Source organism: Acomys russatus, chromosome 14 (genome assembly GCF_903995435.1).
Source record: "Acomys russatus chromosome 14, mAcoRus1.1, whole genome shotgun sequence".
NCBI classification, from domain to species: Eukaryota; Metazoa; Chordata; class Mammalia; order Rodentia; family Muridae; genus Acomys; species Acomys russatus.
In genome coordinates, this window is record NC_067150.1 from 1,296,543 (window position 1) to 1,321,020 (window position 24,478).

The 24,478-nt window shown below is 35.6% G+C and overlaps 1 protein-coding gene across 1 annotated transcript in view; it reads right to left on the reverse strand.

Moving 5' to 3' along the window:
• Gria4 (glutamate ionotropic receptor AMPA type subunit 4) overlaps positions 1–24,478 on the reverse strand; it is a 370,469-nt gene that overhangs the window by 13,344 nt on the left and 332,647 nt on the right. Inside the window, exon 15 of the mRNA XM_051155874.1 lies at positions 2,141–2,255. Coding sequence (XP_051011831.1) covers positions 2,141–2,255 — 115 coding nt within the window. The remainder of the gene's footprint in view (positions 1–2,140; positions 2,256–24,478) is intronic.

Consider the following 24,478-nt stretch of genomic DNA (forward strand, 5'->3'; position numbering starts at 1 on the left):
TCTGGACAATCTTTCTTGTACCCTAAAATAGGACTGATATTTATATTTTTAGGAATACTCATAAAACATTATTATACTGTCAAAAGCTTGTGATTATAAAGTCATCAAATAGTAATTTTCTGACTACATAGCATGTATATTTAAAAAATATTTATTTTTTATGCGTACTGATGTTTGCCTGGATGTATGTCTGTGTAATGGTGCCAAATCCTCTGGAACTCGAGTTACAGATTGTTGTGGGCTTCCACGTGGGTGATGAGAATTGAACCCAAGTCTTTTGGGTGAGCAGCCAGTGCTCTTAACCGCTGAGCCATCTCTCTAGCCCCAACATATACATTTTAAGTTTTCTGATGCATTAGTATAGCACATTTTCTGACATTTCTAATTTTCACACAATAATACTTTTGTCCCCATACATAGTAAAATGTAGACATCTATGGAAACCATTAGAAAATTCTACTGAAGCTGCAGTTCAAAATATAAAATTAATTCATTAATTACACTTTAAATTAATGCTATAATATAAATGTGGTTGCTCTCCCAAACTCATTTAAGGCTTAGTCCCTCAATGTGATTGCACTGAGGTAGCCGGGCTTTTAAGAGGTCAGTGTAGTTTAATGTTTTTTGTTTTTGTTTGTTTGTTTGTTTGTTTGTTTGTTTTAGAGTCTATGTTAGCTTTCTGGAGACTAGATTACGATTTGAGGGGTTGGATTGCTTCTCATAAGAACAGGCTGCTACTTAGAAAGCACCCCTGACTTCTCACTGTTCTCCTCTTTCTCACTATCTGATGTCCCTGGCTTGGTTCTTACCCCCTCAATCTCTTAACCCTTTTTATACAGCGTGATGACATTTTTTTTGTTATGAAGTTTTCAGAGTCCTCACCCATTCTGCTGCTTGGACTTTGTCCTTTCTTTATCAGTTATTTAGGATCAGGCACTCTGCTATTTCAATAGAGAGGATTATGAGAAATAGTATCCAGAATAATGGGAAAATATTTATTTTCTCTTTCTACAGTAGGGCTGGGCTGGCTATTATAGAAAATATTAATGAATTCAGTTTGAGAAGCTGTTTAGACTGCAATCAGGGATGCTAACAGCAGGTACCCCTTCAAAACACAAATCCTACTGAAGTTTATAGGTGGTTCAGTGAGAAAACTTATAGCTCAGTCAGGAACCTGAAAATAAGTAGGTTTTTTTCTTTGTCTTTTGGTTCAGGGATGGGAGTAGGAAGCATTTTGGTTTTGTTTTTCTAGATTAAGTTAAATCTATGGTTTTAAAGGTATAATTTGCAGCTTTGATTATGTTTTTATGTTTGAAGGCGGTTTCTCAGTCAGAATTTTCTTATCTAGTTTATTGCTTTTTTTTTTTTACCTGTAAATACAAATACATAAATACAAACACATGAGAGAGAGAGACAGAGACAGAGACAGAGAGGAAGAGAGAGGGAGGGAGAGTAGAAATAGAGATTTGCATCTATAATCTATCTATTCTTTTGCGTCACTAGGTAGAATACCTCTTAATTTTGTGCCTTCTTATATTTTGAACAAATTAATTTAAAATGAGAAAAAATGATGAGGCAGGAATTATGATATGTGTGAAGTGAAGAAAAAGATGAGTCAGTGTTACTTTGTAGTCTTATTATTTTCTGATTCATCCATTACTGGAAAGCAAAAAAAAAAAAAAAAATCACATAAATCACATAAGTGTCTCTACATTGTTTCATTGGAATACTTGTTGGGGAAAGCTTTGTGGCTGGGACTCTAGACAAGTGAAAGTGGAGTCAGATTATTGCTCTTAACTGGAGATAGTTGGTTGAAGTATAGCCAAACATTAATGCAGAAAACAACTTAGCATCGCCCTTTTCTCCTCTCTGTACTGTTGCAGAGACTTTCTTCTTTCCAAAACCAGCTCCACAGCCCCATTTTCAGAGCCTCCCATATTTATTAGCTTTGAGGTTGTGAGCATGTAAGAAAATTAATAGCAGTCGCAAATATTTTTGCTTTGACAGTAATTGCATACTTGAGTTTGTAAAGGTGTTTGACTGACAATCCACCCATGGGCAAGCTCACCGTAAGTCTCCCAGCAGATGCACCTGTTACTTGACATACTGTTTACCCGCTTGTGGTGACATTGAGGCTAACCTTGGAGTCACCTCCCCCGCTGCCACATTCTCCTTTGTCGTACCACCATTTGTTTTTCAATTTGTCCAAGAGGCCTTGTTCATTCAGTTTTAAAACTGCGAGGTTAACAGCATTTCTTGAAACGATAAAACATATTTTGTAAGAAACTGTAGAGCCGTTAAGATGTTAGAAGGAATGAGGACTTAGCTCTTTTGTAAGTTTCCCTCGGATGCTAAATAAACCTCTCATTTTGCTATCTGGTAGCTCTGTACATAGCAGTCCAAATAGAAGGCAACTGCAACTCACTCAAATGCATTCAACCTGCAGTACCTGCTGCTGCACATTGACTTAGTTTGCTTATTTTATGATAATTGATTATATTGATTTTAAAAAATGTAATACAGTTGTATTTACTAGTAATGGTGAAAGGTGAAAAAAATGACACCTTGAGTTGCTTTGCTCCTAAGAATGTCAGTGACCCCAAAGAGACTGAAATAAAAATTAATTTCCTGAAGGAAAACAAAATGTCATTAAAAAAAGCAAACAAATAACCCTCACACCCCCCAAAACCCCAGCTACTAATCCACTGTACTCAGTTCCTGATACAAAGAGTATGGCTTGCATATTATTCCATTTATTATTTGTGGGGGTTTTGTTCAGTGCTTTGAATTCTTTCAGAATTGCAGACTTCCAGGTTCTTGACTTTCATGAGGTTAGGTAGGAGAGTAGGGCTCTTAGGAAGTTCTTACATCAAGCTTTACATATGTTTGTTGTTAGCCACTAGATGCAATTTAGACATCAGCATCAAAAATCCATTTTGACTCTTTAAATTTAGCAGCTGAACTTGAGGACATCATACTGAGTCTTTACCCAATCCATTCTAGATTAGATGTCCTCTGCTTTTCCTATCTCTGTGGGGGAATAGCAGCAGCATTTCTATTTTAGTTATTCTCCAAGAATCTTAAAAGGGGGTCAAAAGTTTTTGACTTCCACACATTTGCTGTCTCCTGCTTTCACAATAGAGTTTGTAAATTACCCATTAACTTCTTCAAGCAATTCTAGTATTTAATTAGAATTTTGTTAAATCCTAAGAGTGGTTAAATCTCCTGTGGAAATGTGTGCACTAATGTTCTGTCTGTACTATTTGGGAAGCACTGAGTTTGACAATTTCTTAAAGCCAAATGAATTACCAGTCAAATAAAGCAAACATATACATGGTTAGCATGACTTACCAGTAAAATGTTATTTAGCTGCCTAACAGGTTTTGGCTATTTTATACTAAACTTGTGTTTATTCTCTTAAAATGCCTTCCTCGTATTTCAGGTAAATAATCTGCTTTTCCACTTCTTGGTGGGATGAACTATTTGGAAAGTGTACCTGACCCCAAGGAAACTGCACCTGGGCTCAAGATTTAGACAGCAATTTACTAAATGTTGATTAAATCATTAACTTTTGCTACATTCAGAAGAAAATGCTAATGTGAAGTAAAAATACTAGCATATTTCCTAAATTGAACAACATTATACATTCAATTTTCCCACCAATTGGACAAAATTAAAATGCATGCATGCGTTTTATGAAAATCAGTAATGTCTAATTAAAAGAATACATTGTGAAGGAAAAAAATCACTTTCATTTGTTTTGGTTCTCAAAAAACAAACCCCACAGAAGTCCTCAAATTTGACTTTAGTTAATGAGAACTATTAGTCTTCTATTTAGAACTTTTTCTTACTATATGCTTTAACTTCCAACATTCATACTAGTTTGAGGTTATAAAAATGCAATAGTATCCAAATTATTTCATAGGTTGGTTCATACATTCCTTTGATTAAAAGCAAAATAATTTCATGAGAGGGTTATTTAACAGGGTTATTAGTCATACCCAAAGACAGTTTCACAGTACGATAGAAAATAAAGAAACGAACAAAAAAGCAAAATAAAGGAATGAATAAGAAAAATAAAGCTGTATGTTGAAAAGATTGTTTGGAATCAAGCTCTCAGCGAAATTATTCTCTCATATTGTCTTTCTAATAGCATCAAATAGGCCATGTAAAAACAATTTAGTTTCACACTGCTATCCAACCATACAAATATATCTATGTTTGTTTGATAGGAGTTAATCAACTGCCCAACTCATAGTTAGTACTTATACTTCCCTTGTAGAAGCCTGTGCTCCCTTGTTAAAATCTGCTTAATACCATAATGTATATAATTTATCTTTTTTCACTAATATGGTGTGGAAGGCATAAAAGGGTGTTACTATTAAAGATTGAATTCAGTATGCCAAAATTTTCCATGTTAATCTACAAGTACATGACAAGTTATTTTCTTTCTAAGAGATTTGTCTTGTCTTAAAGCCTCCTTGGACTGCTATTTAAACTGCAGTGTAAACCATATATATATATATATATATATATATATATATATATATATATATATATATATATATAATTTTCAATCTGTTCTGTCCTAAAAAATTAATTACTTTTACATAGTAGTAAAAATAACAATCATCAGATGACTTAAAATATGTAACATGTCTTCACTAATTTTACTAGAATAGTTAATAGTACTTTTTATTCAGTGGAGGTGATAAAGGAACCCCAAAGGAAACATGGTTATCATGGCTATAGAAGCCATAAATCATTAGGTCAGTCAGGAACACAAAAATAAGATCCCTGATGCCAAGTACTTTACTACTGCTTTAGAAACTCATTCATACATTTCAGTCATTGTCTTCAAAACCGATATCAGAAACACTTATTGCTTATCAGGAATATTCTTGTCTGATTAAGCATCAAAAAAGCTATAATGGCTGCTGTACAGAACAGATAAAGGAGAGTAGACATTGTGGGCTATTTATTGCATTATCATCTCCCTTGCATTAAATGCAACTTAAAGTAAACTTGAAAGTAACTGGTTTCTTTAAAAAGGTGGGGGGTATGGTAGTGTTGTGGAGCTGGTAGAAAAACAATGTTGGCCATATTGGTGCTAGATGTAAGAACTTCCGAGAACTGAGGTTTGTAGACAATGGATTTGTGGGCTGAAATAGGACCAAGATAATTTGCTTGCTTGCCTTGTATTTTATGCCTCATGGGAAATTTAAGTAAGAAAAACTCTGCAATTACCTTTCACTAGCAATAAGTAATATCAAAGGGAATGTGACTGCTCTGGAATAAGTGGTTGAGCTGTGTAAATCCCAGGACTTATAGAAAGTGCTGAGAGTTCTTATCCTTGGAATTACTCATCCAATTTGAGATTTTGAAAATTCACCTCACTGGGCCTAGTCTTTCAAAAAGTCCAACAATTCCTAACAAATCCTTTGTTCTTATTTAGAAAGTCACCTAAACTCAAATGCAGAATGAGAACTAAGAAATAGAAAGATTTGCAGTTATTCTCTTTAGGGAGTCAAAGAACATAAGCTTTTTTTTCTAGTAAAAACCACATTTATCCCAGGTAAGTGTCTGTCACCTTTTTTCATGTGTCTTCGCTAATGACTTCTTATCAATTTATTTAAATACGCATGCACTTGTAGTTTACGGCATGCCTGGTGCTCATTTCTAATCCATTTATCTTGCAATGTAATTTATCTCCCTGTGGATAAGACATAAAAGCATACATCTAGTACATGTCTACTTAAATAAATGGGGCAAATTTAACCCCCCTGTGGGTGGTAAAATGTTCTTTTGGAAGTGGTGGTGGTGCATGGCCTATGTGTGTACATGAGCATGCTCACTGGTAACTGAGCCGGTGTGTGTAAATGTGTAAGGGGCAGAAGAGGAAGTCAGGACTCCTCAGCTTTATTTCTTTGAGACAGGAGTTTTCACTGAAGCTAGAGCTAGTAAGCTGGTGGTCAACAAAACCCAGTACTTCCATTGTCTCTGGACCCCACAATGGTAGAGTTAACTAATGCACATAGCCATACCCAGACTTTTTTTTTTTTCTTTTTTGTGGATGCTGGAATTTGAATTGAGGTATTCATGTTTGCCTAGTGAGAGGTTTTTCCCATTTATTCATTTATACAAACCTCAATAATATGATTATAGAATTCAAGGTAGAAATAGAGTTGCTGTGATATAAAAAAACTGAATGAAAAATGAAACAGACCCTTAGATTTAGTAACTGCCTTTCAATGGAAAGTTGGAGCCTGCTATTATTTGTAGATGTACTTTCTCTGGCTGAAATGAATTTGATCCCACTTAACTGAGCAAACATTTCACTATTGTCTAAGATGCCATAATATATGTATCTGACAGAGTTTTCTGTCCCGAATCCTGTAAGATGGTACTACTTCTTTGTTATCTAGATGTGGAAGGATGCTTCACTGAATACACAAATAAGACATCTTCCTCATCTTTAAGTCTATGACGTCTTTTCTGGAGACTCTTCTCTATACTATATCTTGATACACCTTAAATACCTGGTATTACAATGCCTAAAATATTTACTTAAAGGAGGCTGCAGTTTTTTTCAAAGACTCCAGCAAATCTTAACATATTTGTTTTTAAACAGCATCAAATTATGTAAATAATAAGAAACTGTATGAAGGTGAAATCCCTTCAGAACAAACACATATGTCTTAAGCAAAGGTAATTTTAAGCAAATTCTGACAGAAAAAATACAAAGCACAGGAGTGTAATACAACCTTACTTAAAACTATCCTAGTGAGTTAAAACAAAATCAACTTACTTTTAAAATTTATATAGAAAAATAAAAATAAACTTGATGTGCAGTATAGTCAAAGAGTTAATAATATGGACATTTTAATACACTTATAATTAAAAGCTAGAAATAAAACAAATTGTATTTTGTATAATAAGAATTTTAAGATGACTCCCTTTGAGGAAGCAATCCTAAGAAATTAGACGAAATGAGAGAAGACTACCTTATAGCAAATATAATAGTCTGTCTTTATGTCAAGAGATACAAGGAAATCTACTATTCTTGAATCAAAAATTGAGGTAGCTTGGGTCCCTATCTATTAGAGAAGTTTGATTTAAATATTGGAAAATACTATGTATAGAATCACATGCTTAGATTCAACCCTGCTCTATTAAATTCTTCTAAATTAATGTTATTGTATTCTATACAGCTGCAAATGTATTAGTACTGAAAACAATAATTTATGCAACTTTGCTTTATATTCATTGAAATCAATAATAAAGTAAACAGTTTTTGGCATAATGCCAAAGACCATCTATATGGATTTTTAGATTCTTTTTTATCTTAGTGTGTACATTAGCTGTGCATATTTTTGATGCTACTAAGAAATTGGATGAAAATATAAAAAATCACTTTACGGCTAATGAGATTTTAAAATTATTTTAATTTCTTTCTATGTTCCCTTTTTCACTCACAATTCTTTGAATGGGACTCAGAAGAAAAATCCAACCCCTTGGAAAAAAACCCAAAACAGAAAGAAAGCCAAAAAGCAACAACAACAACAAAACCCTCAACACAGTCTCACTCAAATATTTCATATGACTCAATGATGGTTTGAATTGTCAACTTGGTACAATCTAGAATCCTCTGGGAAGTGAGCCTCAGTGGGGATTTGCTTGATCAAGTTGGCTTTGGACATGTCTTTATTGAGTTGGGAAAACACAGAATGAGAATGGGTGGCACCATTTCCGGATTTGGGGCCTAGCACTGTACAATAATGAAAGCTAGCAGAGCTTGCATGTGTTCAGTTTTCTCTGCCCTTGATTGTAGATATGATGTTCCTAGCTCCTTTGAGTTCCTTTGCTCTTGGGAACTTACTGGGAACTCACTCCACTGACACCTTGACTTTACTATTATGCTGGACTGTATAACCTGGAATTGTGAACTACAAGAAAACTTTCTCCCATAAATCGCTTTTTTTTTTTTTGTCAGAGTATTTTATCCTAGAAAAGAAAGAAAGAAAGAAAGAAAGAAACTAGAACCTAACTGTTGTGCCCAGGCAAAACCTTCTAGCTACTTTGCATCAATTCTAATCTACAGAAGCAGAATCTAGGAGTTATTGTAAAGGAGCTCAGGAAACATTGGCTGGCTGGGAGTATGCCACCAGGTGTGCTATCCTTGGTTTTGTCTCTTGAGTAAAGGGCTGGAGGACACTTGGTTTAGATGGAATACAGCAGATTAAGTTTAATTAAATTCTTAGGGAGACCTTCATATTTTATGCTTCAATTAAGTCCCAAAGACTTGGATAAATAAATAGATACTGAACTAGTTTCCAGCAATGTTTTTGTTGTTTGTTATTTAGAATTTGCATGCTTAATTCTATTTGAAAATTCTGAAGGAAGTTATTCTTAAAGATTCCTGTGAGGCTTTTTGCCAGGTATTCATTTAGTTATATTTTGATTGTTACATGTTTCTCTCTCTCTCTCTCCCTCTCTCTCTCTCTCTCTCTCTCTCTCTCTCTCTCTCTCTCTGTCTCTCTCTGTCTCTCTCTCTCTCTCTCTCGTGTGTATGTGTGTATGTGTGCGCGCGCGCGTGTGTGTGTGTGTGTGTGTGTGTGTGTATGCATGTGTGGATATCTGTGCATCCAGAGTCTAGAGGAGACCATTGGATGTTTTCTTTTAACACTCTCTTCATTATTTCATGAGGCAAGGTTACTTTCTGAGCCTGGATCTAGGCTGGCTCCAAAAATCCCTAGTGATCCTCCAACAGTGTTGAGGTTAGGGGTGAACATGCTTAATTTACACACACACACACACACACACACACACACACACACACACACACACACACACGCACACATGCACACACGCACACGCAAGCATGCACGCATGCATGCACATGCGCTCGATTTGATTTCAGGTCTTTGTGTTTAAGTAGCAAGCACTCTTAGCTACTGAACCATCTCCTCAGCCCTCTAATAACCTTAATATTGAATATTTTAAGGTTAATATTCACAAGTATTTCATTGTTTTTAGTTCCATATTGTTAATTTTAGATCATAGATTATAACTTATAACCTACATCCAGTCATGGGCCTTTGATGAAATCTATGTTTTCTCAAGAGAAATGCATGAAGATATACACTTTTTTGTTTTTTGTTTTTTTTGCTACAGGGTTTCTCTGTGTAACAGCCCTGGCTTTCCTGGAATTCTCTTTGTAGACTAGGCTGGCCTGGATGTCACAGAGATCCACCTGCCTCTGCCTCCCAAGTGCTGGGATTAAAGGTATGCAGCACCACCGCCCACTTAAGATCAGCACATTTAACTGGTACATGATTACAGGTGGTGCCTAGACTTTGACAAGTTCATAATGCACCTGGAACCAAATACTTGCACTATACTCTAGCCAAGTCTATTTTAGAATTAATTTTTAATGGTCTTATGTATGCCTACCAGGAGAAGGAAATATAAAAACAAATTGATACCATGCTGGCTGCACAACCACAAGAGAGACATTGTGAGTCTGTCATTTGTCTGGAAGTGATTTCCAAAGTTTTACATCAATTTGTGATCATTAAGTAAACATATCACAAAAGAGATTTTAAAAACAACTTCATGATAAATTGATGACAAAATTTAAAAATTGTTAAAAGATACTTTCAGTTACACTTAAATAAATTAAGAAAATATCAAGAAAATTATCTTAAATACTGTTACTTGTATTTTATTAGTGGGTCTTCTTTGAGGCTTTAAGGAGTTTTGTAGAGCACTTCCTCTTGACATCATTGTTTCTGCTGTCTGTTTGTATGTGTTACAAAAGGGAGCTTTGTATGAAGCCACAATCTGATGCGTTGTAAGATGATTCATGATGTACTTTGCATTTTCTCAAAATGGAATTTGATTTTCAAGCTGAGATCATTATTAGTTTAAAGTACCATTCAGAAAACTGGTCACTGTCATTCACTGCAAATGAGATGTTCTACAATGTGGTGCCATGATTGCTCCAGTCTTGCTTGGACGAGGTAAAGTGGTGCAGGTTTTGCCATGTTCTAGAATTGGGGTTCTTCTACTTTCTGGACTCTGCTCTTTATTCTTGTTGATATGATTGCAGAATTCTGATCCAGTCTATGAATTATAGATCATACTTTACTTTATATTCTTGCTTGCTTCCTAAAATTCTTCAAGGAGTGCTTTATGGACTTAGAATCTTGAGAAGTTTTGTTTTGTTTTTTCCTTTGAGTCAACATGTGGGTTAGAGGTGAACTTTTCTTTTCTCATTTCACAGATACAATCATTGAGCATAATGAGAGTTAAGTGACTTGTCCAGCAAAGCCCAACTGGCTAGAAGTCATCTGCCTTCTTATCCAGTGCTCTTTTCTAAGAACTTTGACTCTCTGCTTCTCTGACATTCTTTCCTGTGTGCAAATGCTATTTCCATCCTGCTATGTCTCTCTGAGGAATGTGTCTTTTTCCTAAAGAGTTTGGCTGGCTTGGTAAGGATTTTCCCTGATTAATTTGTGGAGGGCATTTGACTTATAGGCACCATGCACAAATAATGTTGCTGGCTATTACACTCATGTTCACATAAAACGTGAAAGGTGGGTGGTCTGTCAATGCAACACCTATTTCTTCAATATGACAGAAGAGGTGCAGGTAATCTTATTTAAGAAATGATCCCAATAATCTTTAGGGTAGTGATTTGACTACATGGTAACACAACATTTTTCCTTAAGCTTAAAATAAGATGCATATTTGAATAAATAAAATGTTCTTAGTTTTGGGTCACTAAGAATATCACCACAGGGAATCCTGATATTTTATACGAGAGCAGAATGTTTACTTAGAAGAATTAGCAGTCTAAAAAATACTAAAGTAACAAGAACAAGCCACAAAAACTTATTCTAATATTTAAATTTTCACTTACTTTCATTTTGTATGTTCAACCATCTTTAAGAACTGTTACTCTAGAATGTACTCCTGACTTTGTGTTTTATTTCTGCCACGCTGGCCCTTGTTATCTAGCACCAGCTCCATTGGCTGCTTCACTCCCTCAGTGTCCAGAGACAGGATAAACTCTGTTCTCCACAGTGATGTAGCACACTGACAAACACCTTTCGTGCTCTGTGATCACCTCAAGGTATTGTAACTTTTTTGAAATTCCAGCCCTATGAGTATTTTTAAAGTATATTTTTATTATATGATGAGACTGACTCTATTAAACAAATGAGAAAAGGGGATGTCTAAAGTTAAAGGCTGCACACTGGCAATATCTACTCAATGCTGGAGTCTAATCTTCTACACACCCTTGTCTTCTATGCACACCCTCTCTGCCCATAGCCAGGGTGGTTTCCTAATAGATCCAATGGTATTTTGTGTATAATTAACTCCAAACTCAATAGACCCCTTTTCAATAATTTACTTCCCCCATTTTCTCATATTTTTCTCTATTTTATATCTGTCCATAATCACTTACAGATATTCATTCAACCAATGAATCCGTCTGGACCCTCTTTATAAGGTTTCTCTCACACACTTAAGATCGAATAAGGATAACATCTCCAATATGGGACAGCCATGGCTCCATTACAGGCTTGTCTGTAACAATATGTGTTTGAATTCTGCTTGCTCACAGAGCAGCAGCTATATATTATATGTAAAACAAGACATAGGTGTTTTACATTTACGTTTACATTTACAAGACTTAAAAAATGACACCCCACAGAATTGCCTTTGCAGAGTACAGGAAATAAATGCTCCAAAACTTTCTATTGAATGTTGGCAAGAAAGACACTGAAGCAGTTACACTATCTATGAATATAACAGAAGATAATTTATCAAGAAAAAATAGCAAAAGGGATCATTCATTTCATGCACTTTGTTGGAAAGAACACTAATAAAATCAGATACATCTGGTGTTTTAATGTCAAGAAGAATATAATATTACAAAAAAGATGATTTTTCAAACCAATTTTAATCTCTCTACATTTATCCTGTAAAAGACTTTTAGATAAGACTTCTGTTACTAGAATGTTATGCGCCTTTCAGAGAAGGACTGCTATGAACTAGGGATACCTAGCTCCAGCCTCTGGCTCTACTGCCTCTCTTGAGGAGACCTGCCAGGTCCCAGTATCATCCAGGTTATATACCCCCCACCCCCAAAATACTCTGCCTGTGTGTCCAACTGGAATACAGCAGAAGAAAGCTGTGGCTGTTGCCTGAGTTCCAGCTTCCAGGCCAAGACTCTACCAGCCTCCCTCCTGCAGCTCTACCCATTTTCTTGAGGAGATGTGCTGGAGCCCCAGGAGCCTCCAGCATCTGGCTCATTGCCATTTCACTCTCCCTCAGGAGGGCTTCAGGCCCCATGAAAATCCAGCCCCAGCCTACAGCCTTTTTGAAGAGGTCTTTATGGGTTCCACCTCATCCTATTCTACTTGCCTTTCCACAGAGTACAGCAGCATTAGGAATGCCTAGCCAACACTAGGGACAAACACATGGCTTAAGGCTAGTGTAAGAGCAAAAGCAACAAGAACCAGGACACCACCAGAACTTAGTTATTCTACTACAACAAACTGGATACACTAACATAACTGAAACTTACCTTAAAGGTATTCTTATGAAGATGATTAATACCTTTAAAGAGAAAATGAATACATTTCTTAAAGAAATACAGGACCATAAATTCAAACAGATAGAGGCCTTTAAAGAGAAAATGAATATATTCCTTAAGAAAATGCAGGAAAATAAAAACAAACAGGTGAAGGAAATGAATAAAGTATTTCAAGAGCTGCAAGTGGAAATAGAAATAATGAAGAAAACACAAACTGAGGAAATCCTAAAGATGAAAAACTTAGGGAAGAGAACAGGATCCATAGACATAAATATCACCAACAGATCATACGAGAAAGAAGAGAGAATCTCAGGCATAGAAGATATAATTGAAGAAATCGATACACTGGTCAAAGAAAATGTTAAATATTAAAGGTTTCTAACACAAAACATCCAAGAAATCAGGGACACTATGAAAAGAGAAAAACTATGAAAAAGAGGAATATAAGAAAAAGAAGATTCTCTGCTCCAAAGACCAGAAAATATTTTCAACAAAATTATAGAAGAAATTTTCCCCAACCTAAAGAAAGAATGCCTATAGACATACAAGAAGCTTACAGAACACTGAATTGACTGGACCAGAAACAAAAATCCTCCTGCCACATAAGGATCAATATACCATATGTGCAAACAAAGAAAGAATGTTGAAAGTGGCAAAGGAAAAGGGCCAAGTATCATTTAAAGACAGACTTATCAAGATTACACCTGACTTCTCAACAGAGACAGGCCTGGGCAGATGACCAAGAATGTCATCCCAGACTACTTATACTCAGCAAAATGTTCAATCACTCATCCTAAATGTAGAAAATAAGATATTCCATAACAAAACCAAATATGCACAAATCCAGCCATATAGGAAAACTCCAACACGGGGAGGTTAATTACATCCAAGAAAACACAGGAAATAAATAACTCTACTGTAGCAAAGCCAAAAGAAGACAAGTACACACACACACACACACACACACACACACACACACACACACACACACCATACTATCACTACTAACATAAAAATAACAGGAACTAGCAATCATTGGTAATTATTATCTCTTAACATTAATGGACTAAATTCCCCCCAAAAGACGTAGCCTAACAGAATTGATTCATGAACAGGACCCATCATTCTGCTGCATACAAAAACAAAACAAAACAAAACCCGAAACATACCTCAGCAACAAAGATTGACATTATCTCAGAGAAAAGAAACAAACAAACCCAAGAAGTATGTTGGACTAGCCATTTTCATATATAATAAAATAGAATTTCAACCAAAGGAATAAGAAAAGATGGGGAAAGACACTTCATACTCATTAAAGGAAAATTTTGCCAAGATGATGTCTCAATTTTGAACATCTATGCCCAAATACATGGGCACACGCATTTATAAAAGAAACATTACAAAGCTTAAATCATGGAAATAATAAAACTAACAGATGTCATGAATTGAATAGACCTAACATACATACAGAACTTTTCACCCAAACACAAAAGAATATACCTTCTTCTTAGCACCTAACAGAACCTTCTCCAGATAATCAGCTACAAAGCAAGATTCAATAGATACAAGAAGATTGAGATTACCCATTTTATCTTTCCACCACTATGAATTAAAGCTGAAAGTTAACAAGAGAAACAACAGAAAGCCTACCCACTTGTGGAAACTGAACAACACTGTACTCAGTGAACATGGAGTCAGAGAAGAAATAAATAAAGAAATTATAGAATTTAGAATTTAATGAAAATGAAGGCAAAATATACCCAAACTTATGGGACACAATGAAAGCAATTAAATGGGAAAGTTCATAAAGAAATCGGAGTGATCCCGTACTAGCAACTTGACAACACATGTAAAAGGTCTAGAACAAAAAGAAGCAAACCTAAGAGGAGCACATGTCAGGAAATAATCAAACACAGGCTTGAAGTTAATGAAGTAAAAACAAAGAATCAGCAAAATCAAGAGCTGGTTGTTTGAGAAAAATCAACATTTTAGATGAACTCTTAGCCAAAGTAACTAAAAGTCAGAGGTAGTACCCAAATTCACAAAATCAGAAATGAAAAAGGGTTATAACAACAGACAGTGGGAAAATACAAAGAATCACTAGGTTTTACTTCAAAGACCTGTATTCCACAAAATTGAAAAATTTTAATGAAATGGACAATTTTTGGATACATTCCACTTACTAAAGTTAAATCAAGATCAGGTAAACAAATTAAATAGGCCTATATCCCTGAAGGTAATAGAAGCAATCATTAAAACCACCCTACAAAAAATACCAATGTTCAAATTATTCCACAAATTCGATACAGAAGGTACATTGCCAAATTCATTCTGTGAGTAGAACCCTGATTCTGACATCAGACAAAGACCCAACAAAGAAAGAACATTTTAGACCAATATCCCTTATGAACATTGATGCAAAAGCAAACAATAAAACACTCACAAAACAAATACTAGAATACATCACAAATATTTTCTACCACAACCAAGTTGGGATGCATGGGTGGTTTAATAAATGAAAATCCATAAACGTAATACACTATATAAAAACTTTAAAATCCCACATGATCATCTCATTAAATGCCAAAAAAGCCTTTGACAAAAATTAAACACCTCTTCATGTTAAAAGCTGTGTAGAGAGCAGGGATACAAGGGGCATACCTAAAAATAATTAAGGCAATATGCAGCAAGCCAATAGCCAACATCAAATTAAATGGAGAGAGACTCTAAGCAATTTTACTAAAATCAGGAACAAGACTAGACGTCCCACTCTTTTTGTATCTCTTCACTATAATACTGGAAGTTCTAGCTTGAGCAATAAGACAACTAAAGGAGATCAAGGGGATACAAATCGGAAAGGGAGAAGTCAAACTATTGTTATACATAGATGATATGACAGTATCAGAAATGATCCCCAAAGTTACAGCAGTGAACCCCTACAGCCAATAAATACCTTCAGCAAAGTGGCTGGACACAAAATTAACAAAACAAAAACAAAAACCAGTAGCCTTTCTGTATACAGAAGATAAACAGCCTGAGAAAGAAATTAGGGAAACAACACCCTTCACAATAGCTACAAATAATATAAAATATCTTGGTGTAACTCTAACCAAGGAAGTGAAAGATTTTAAGTTTCTGAAGAGAGAAATTGAAGAAGATACAAGAAGATGGAAAGACCTACCATGTCCATCTTAGGAGAAACCCACAGTCTACAGATTGGGAAATGGTCTTCAACAACCTTATGTTGGACAGAAGGCTAATCTCTAAAATTTATAAAGAACTCAAGAAATTAAACCAACCAATTCACACTATTAAAACTCTGGTACAGAGCCAAACAAAAAATTCTCAGCAGAGGAATCTCTAATGGTGGGTAAATCTTAAAGAAATGATCAACCTCCTTATTTATCATTGAAAGGCAAATAAAAAATGACTCTGAGATTCCATCTTACAATCATCCGGATGACTAAGTTAAAAAAAAAATCAAGTGACAGCACATGCTAGGAAGGACATAGAGCCAGAGAACAAATGTGTACAACCTCTGTAGAAACCAATCTGGAGATTTCTCAGAAAATTGAGAATATCTCTATACTAGTCCTAAGGGCATACCCAAAAGATGCTGTACCATACAACAGGGACATTTGCTCAACTGTGATTATAGGAGCTTTATTTCTACTAGTCAGAAACTGGAAACAACATAGATGTATTTCAACTGAAGAATGGATAGAGAAATTAGGGTTAATTTGCACAGTGGAATACCACTCAGCTATTAAAAGCAAAGAAATCATGAAATTATTCATGATTCAGCTATTAAAAGCAAGGAAATCATGAACTAGAAAAGATCATCCTCAGTGACGTGACTCAGAAAGAGAAAGACATGCATGTTATTTACTCACTAATAAGCGGCTATTAGCATAAAGTATAAGATAACTATGCTACAATCCACAGACCCAAAGAAGCCAAGGAGGTGCCAAGGGGGGAATGTTTGAATCTCACGTAGAAGAGGAAATAAAATGAACATCTAAAATAGACAGAGAAAGGGATCTTTACAAGAGGCTAGCATAACTTTCTTCTGAGGGGTTTTATCCAGCAGCTGCTGAAAACAGATGCAAAGACTCACAGCCTAACAATAGGCTGAGCTCTTCTGTGGAAGAGTGGGAGGAAAGACAGCGGGAGCCAGAGGGATCATAGACACCACAAGAAGACCTACAACACCAACTAATCTGGGCCCATGAAGATTGTGCTGGAGAGATGGCTCAGCGGTTAAGAGCACCGGCTGCTCTTCAAGAGGTCCTGAGTTCAATTACCAGCAACCACATGGTGGCTCACAACCATCTGTAATGAGATCTGGTGCCCTCTGTACATGCAGACAGAACACTACATACATAATAAATAAATAAATCTCTCTTTAAAAAAAAGACTGAACCATGTGGACCTAGGCTCCGTAAACATATATAGCAGATGTGTAGAGTGGTCAACCCGTGTTTTCCCTAACAATGGGAGTAGGGGCTGTTTCTGATTCTGTAGCTTGACTCTAGTTCCCGTTCCCCTAGCTTGCTGCCTTCACAGTTCCTAGTGGGTGAGGATGGGCTTAGTCCTGCTGTGACTTGAGGCGCCCAGTGTGTTGGTACACCTTGGAAGCCTTCCCTTCTCTGAGAAGAGGGAGAGAAGGGAATTGGGGGAGGGAGTGTAAGAGTGAGACTAAGAGGAGAGAAGGGAGGTGGCTGGGATCAGGCTGTAAAGAGATTATTATATAATTATATAATTTATATATAATTTATAATTAAAAATCAATTTCTGCTACTAAATTTACTAATTGGAATAGTTAATTCAGTTGACTTGGGAAATTAAATGCCATATCTATCATCAGTAAAGACCAAATGTCAGCTCCATGTTTAGGTTTATTTCACTAAAATTTATTTCACTAGATACTGTATACATATGTTTAGTTCTCTAAATATGTCTAGCTTATGTTCACTTTAAAATATTTTAGGATTTTCATAAAATATTAGGTGAGAACAGTTTCAACTTTTCTCTCTGGTTTGAGATGTTAGGTTCTTTACCAGTAGGCAAGCATTTGGAGCTTTTCATACAAAATAATATTTGTGTTAGTAGATTTTCTCTCGTTTTCCTATCTTTCTTATGGGCTTTTGATTAGGTGGGAGAGTAGTAAAAATAGAAAAATGAACTTGAGCAGTAAAACTACTATTTATGAAACAAGAATTTTGCTAAAGAAAAAAAAGTGATTATCCACAGCGTTCAGGGCCATTCAGTAGGCTCACAAAAGGAAGAACATGAGGATTTCTGATCAAAGAATTCTAAGTCTGTTTGCAGTTCTTTTTTGTTTGTTTGTTTGATTTTTCAAGACAGGATTTCTCTGTGTAGCCTTGGCTGTCCTGGACTCACTTTGTAGACCAGGCTGGCCTCGAACTCACAGAGATCCACCTACCTCTGCCTCCCAAGTGCTAGGATTAAAAGCATGTGCCACCAAAGCCTGGCTTCTGTTCTGCAGTTCCTAAAGGTAACAAATTTACACTTTCCTACATAAAGGTAGCAATCAACTCATCTTACCTTTTTAGTTTAAAAATATCTATTATGGCTGTGTAATGTTCGTGTATATATTTATTTATGTGAATACAAGTATGAGGTGGTGCAGTGTGAGTGGGTTAGTGGGTAAACTTGATTGGGGAGCCTCTTCTTCCAACCACGTTTGAAGGAGGGTATTTTGTTGTTAACAGCTGTGTGAGCAAGGATAAGTGGCCCATGATCCTCTGGGGATTCTCTTGTCTCAGGCTCTCGTTTCCCTATAGGAGAGTTGGTTTTGTGCATTTAGCTCTTTCTTCAGATTCAGAGAACCTGAACCTGCCTGGATAACAGGTGTTTTATAAACTTTTTCTTTCTGGTTCCTCAACTGCTTATCTTTGAGACAACGGCATTCACAATACAAACATATTCGAATACTCATTAATTATTGTTAACTCAATTAAAAATGACAAAGCTTAAGTTCTATTTCTTTCTTTCTTTTTTTCTTTTCTTTTGTGTGTGTGTGTGTGTGTGTGTGTGTGTGTGTGTGTGTGTGTGTGTGTATGAGGGGAGTGGAGGGGAATGTGTGCCACAGCATGCATGTAAAAGTCAGCAAACAACTTTGTATCTTTCCATGGGAACTCTTGTATGGAAAAACAATGGGCAAAATTGATGACTTCAAAAGACAATAATAAGAAAAATGAACATACTATGGGAATAATTAAAGTCAACATCAAGAGGTTTGTTGGGGTGGTGAATCAGCTCCCAAAGAGAGTGCTCAAAATATTTTCCTTTCCTACTATTTTTCTTGCTGTACTTTTTATATATTGCATTAAAAACTTGTAGTTAGTCTATATTATTTCATCTTGAAAGTTTAGCCTAATTTTACTTCAAAATTAGATATCTTTCATTTTCTTGATAACAATGTATTTTGTGAGAAGCATTTTGAAGTTTAGTTTAACATTTTTGTATTTTCTTACCCATTATGGCTTGAGTGATAATAACTATGAGTATTCTATATATGAAAAATGAACAGCTAAAGAATTTAAATCTCAATGGAAGACTGGTGCTGATATTTAATGAGGATGGAAAAAATGAATGCGGTAGCATACAACTGTTATGACTTGTGTAAAGGGTTTTCCTTTTTTTTTCCTGTTATAAAAGTTGTAAGTGGATATTGAAATAACTACTATGCATAGGTAGCAAGCTGGTTTCCTAATGCTGGTGGATTAAAAATATAAATGTATAAAGAAAAAGGGATTAACAAATAGGTGGGGGAGGGGTTTCCTTCAAATGGATGGAACCCATTCTTTTGAAAGAAAACTCCCCTCTTACCTTGGTCCTGAAGCTGGTTAGTTCTCCTCTGTCCTCCTCCTAGGGGAGAAATACCCAAAGTTAAACAATAATAGAACATGGTCTTGTATTAAAGTCAAGTTCAGTTCTGGCCAACCCCTTCTTCAAGTCTCACATGATACTACCAACTGTCTGATATGATGGGGCTTTCACAGAATCCAATTGAAACTCATTTTAAGTATTAAGCCAAAGGGAATGGACAATACCTGTGTAAGACTGAAAATAAGGTGTCTCTTACTCAATTGGTCTGTATTGTCAGAGAACCCTAATACGTTTCAGACGGGCTTAGAGCAGGAAAATTCAAGGGACTGCACTGCTTGAGCAATTGATCAGCAGGAGTGACAGGGTAACGTACAGAAAGAGGTTCCAAGGAGAAGTAGGTGGCCTGATACTCCTCTTGCCCTTGGTAATAAAATTATAGTGCTATGAGAAAGTGTGCAGAGCTGTACTTAATCTGACCTCAAAGAAGCAATAATTCTTATAAAAACTAAAAATAACATGTTAAGGGGACATTGGATGGGAGGATTAGGAAAAAGTCTCATCTGAAACATAGGTGAGATTTTTTTAAAAAAAACTTTTTCCTTCGTCTACTAGCAAGGCTTCAGTTTTAGTTAAAGCAAGTCCGGGGCACTGTAACCATTAGCAGATGGAGTTTTCTTCCTTAAAGTATCTGTGATTAAATAGGACTCATGGTGTCTTTGAAAAGATAGATAGCACAGCGAATGAGGCATAAATTTGAGTACTCTATAATAATGGCTCCAATAGCACTTTTGTCATCCAATAGCTAGATGACATGTGTTTCCATAGACTCATGTGTCTGCACGCATGAAACATCAAATACAATTGGTCATTCATTTACACAAGCTTTGTATGTGACAGCTATTATTAAATCTTTATTTCTCATTATGTAGTCCCTGAAATTTTTTTTTCTTATTTGAACTATCACCTCTGTTGAAGGTATTGCCTAGTTAATTGCTCTTAAAGTCAGTTTGTAGTTATCCTTTGGCATAATTTCAGAGAGGGTGGCTGATTGGCTCCCATATAAAGTTAATACCAGACAATTGATTGAATTCCGTGAGACATAAGGAAGAGTAGAGACCAAGAATGAGCCTGAACCCATACAAGATCATGTGCTATTGTTATTTAACTTTGGGTAACTTATTAAAAAACTTCATCAAGTAAAATGACATCAAGTGAGCAGATTGGTGCATGCTGGAACCTCAGTTTGTCCCAAAGACAGCAAAATGAGGGACATTATCTACAGTATCCTAATTGCCACTAAGAAAATGTGCAGGAGGGAAAAACTATGGACAATTCTGTGTTACATCACAAATCTTGTCTCCCTCTGTCACTCCATCTGATTTGCACTGGAGAAACCCTATGAAGTTCAATGACCTTAATGTTTCATGATATAATAAAAGTTTTCCAGTTGCAACATAATGTTCCTCTTTATCATTGGTAAATATACTAAAAATGGTTGTGCTGAACATTAATACTTTTACCCTCTAAACTTTAGATCAGCATACTACTTTTTTTTCTGAAACAAAGACAATTAAAGATTGTAAACCATGCTTAAAATGAAAACAAAAAGTGCATTTTGTCTTAGAAAAAAAACCTATTTCATCTGTGTTTGTTACAGTTCTGAACTACAAATCTTTGTGTTTAGAAAATATAGGAATTAACCCAACAAAGCAACTGTAGATATATTGCCCAGGCTGCGTCGAATTAGAGTCACTGTACAGCATCTACACTTCAGCAGTAAGTGGTGGCTACTTGAGAAAAAGAGGAAAATGCAAGAGAAATTAATATTATTGCAATTCTGAAGATTACTATAATATCCCTAAAAACTATCTTCTCAAATATTTTATTTTGAAAGATCATTTGATGTGGGATAATTTATTTTTATCACATCTGCATATGAAAATATGTAATTTGTTCTCAATAATATTCAAATTCTGCCTGCACTTCCACATTAATTCTACCTTTTATGTATCCCAGTGGATTTTCTCACATATGTGCCTCATTCAAAGTGTGAACCTAGCACTTCTTTTCAATCTCTATTCACATAGGTGTGTGATACCACAATCTCTATCTGAGAAATAGCTTTAAAAACACCTTTTCATTTCACTGTATAACAGACCACCACCAAAGAAGTGGATTGTTTCATTTCCAAACCATCCATGGTTCTATCACCTGAGACTGACTTTCTTCCTGTCTCAGAACTCAAAGGAAGCCTAGTGAGTTCTGAGACTGAACTACGCAGCCAGGGCATGCTTGTCACCTGCAGTGGTTTGAAGCGCGGGGGCGGGGGGCGGTGTGGTGGAGCTGTTTTCCCCCCACATGACATTCTCTAGGAGACTGAGAATCTCTTTCACTTCTTCTTGATTGAACAAGTTGGGTATTGGAGATTATTAGACAGTGAATTTTTTATATCTTTGTGAGAAGCAGCTATAACCATGGTAAAGTCTTTCTTTGGCGGATTTGTTATCTACCTCTGTGTAATTTCCTCAGCTAAATAGGAATATATCCTATTTCTCCCTAAATTTAGGTGCAAACTTGAGTTGTATATGGATATTTTTAATGTACCTTGCCATTATCAGTGTTGGCAAAACTGAGAAAAGTAAAGAATTTAAAAATATGCTGTTGTTTTTCAAGTCAAACCGTGTTCTTATTAAAGAAAAAAATTTAAATCTTTTCCCTTAAAAGCACTGGAGAAAGGAGTCAGTAGACCTCAATTCTAGCTTCAGCTGGAGCTCTGGGAAAGTCACTGAACCCTTATTTACAGTTTTTCCCTACAAAGGAGATTTAGAAGGAATTCATTTGAAGACAGTAACATCCTACTGTTGCTGTGAGATTCTCATTTTAGAAAGATACTGGGCAATGATTTTTACTGTTTTATATGAGCCAAATTAAACACCTTTTTTTTGAAGTGAGCAAATTAAGCAAAAATTAGATATTAGATAATGAGTTTTTTTGTCAATGTAATACCGTCATTACTACATTATTTAATAGAATGTACCTAGTTGCAGTGGGAGTTAGTGTAAGGGCAACAGCGTCACCGCATCCTGCATTTTACTGACCAGCTTCAAACGTAAAATAGGCACTGTCTTACTTCTCTGGGTACCTGCATTAACTTCCCATTCAGATTTTTATTACAAAATTTTGTTTTTATGTTAAGGCTTCTAGCAAATAAAAAAGAAACAAGTGATAAGAGTTTTCTGAAAATTTGAAGATATTTAACTGCAAATATCTGGAAAAAAGAGGAGTTTGAGGGCTGGAGCTGGATTGTGCTTAGTCCTAGACAGACTTTTGCCGCTTGGTGGTTTTTATGTGTCTCTGTGCAGTAAAGCAAAATGGAAGTGGAATCCATGTACATTTTCATTTACTCTGAAAGTAAGTAGATGTTAGTGTCCCATTTATTAGATTGAAACTCCAGTTTTATTCTTATTCCTGTTATCTGCTAAGCAGTACTCAAGAAATCATCCCACTTCAAATTTTGCTTAAAAAGAATTATCTGTACTCAGTTTTTTCATTGAGTACTTCACAATAAAAAAGTGAAATGATAACCTAAATTAAATCTAGTTATTTCAATATAAGATTTTGTGTGGCCAGTAAGACTTTAAAACTAAATTCCTCTAACACTCAGTACTGTAGGCTTTGATAGATAAGCCTGAAGTACAAAGGTGCTTGCGTGCTTCCACTTCTCCTTTGTCATTGAATTTTGTGGTATGAAAAGCTTATGTTGAGACGATGCCAAAGTTTTTGCAAGTGAATTTTGTTTTGTTTTTGTTTTTTTGTTTTTTGTTTTTGTTTTTTTTTTTTTGCATATCTTTCTAAATTTTAGGTTCCCAGAAAGTTTGGGATCTGTCCACATAAAAGAACTGAAGTTCAATTATGAAAAAGGAGAAACAGTGGTATTCAATGTTTTGCTGACCTATTCATCCTTTATTAAAGTCTTTTATTCAGTAGATTGTTTGTTTGTTAGACGGTGCAGGCATCAGAGATATGAAAGGTAGCTTTCTCATCGGGTGCTTCCATTCCTGTAACACTGTATGTACGTAACAAAGGCACCTCAGATGTCTGCTACTTGATTCTGAAACCAACAGCTAGAGGTCTATTTTGGGGTGAGGAGAAACCTTTAAAAATAAATGAACTTGTTTCCTTATTCTAAATTAAAGCACAATATATTTCTAAATTGGAATAATTGTAATTTTCTATACTGTTGCACGACAGCCAAACTATTTTATCTTCCCTTCTTAAATATGAAACCATACAACTAGTTCCATGTTGGCTGATACTGGTTTTGCACAAAAGAAATTGATCCCATCTAGAGTGGTGGATGGATGTTTTCTCATATATTCTGGTGAAGTAGATTATCATGTTTTCAGAAAACCAATATTTACCTATGATCTTCTAAGGAGATGATTATCATCAACATAGAATTATATTAAAGCACCAAGATGGAGAATTTTCCACTGATGTGTAGATGACATTTTTTACAATACTATGAACTTTAAGGCAACGGCTCTCAATCTGTGGGCCGTGACCTCTTTGGGACTGAATGGAGTTTTCACAAGGGTCACATAAGACTATCAGAAATCACAGATATTTACATTACAGTTCATAACAGTTCTAAAATGACAGTAACAAAATAGCAACAAACATAATTTTATATTTTGGTGGTCACCACAACATGAAGAACTATATTAAAGGGTCACATTATAAGGAAAATTGAGAACCATTGCTTAAATGAATCTTATGAAACTATATTAATGTTCACTTTACTATGTATTCCTCCAAAGTGTTAACTGGTATGTGGTACATGGTCAAGGTATTCTTTATTTTCCTATAATTATGGCATGTAGAAAGAGTTTTATTCCACCTATTCTTCTTAAGTTTCTCTAGTTTGTCTCTGTTCTCTCAGGTAAGAGTGACCTGGAGCCGTAAGGGGCAGGAATATATTGCAGAATGGCTAGAAGGCTTCTCTTTTATCTCCAG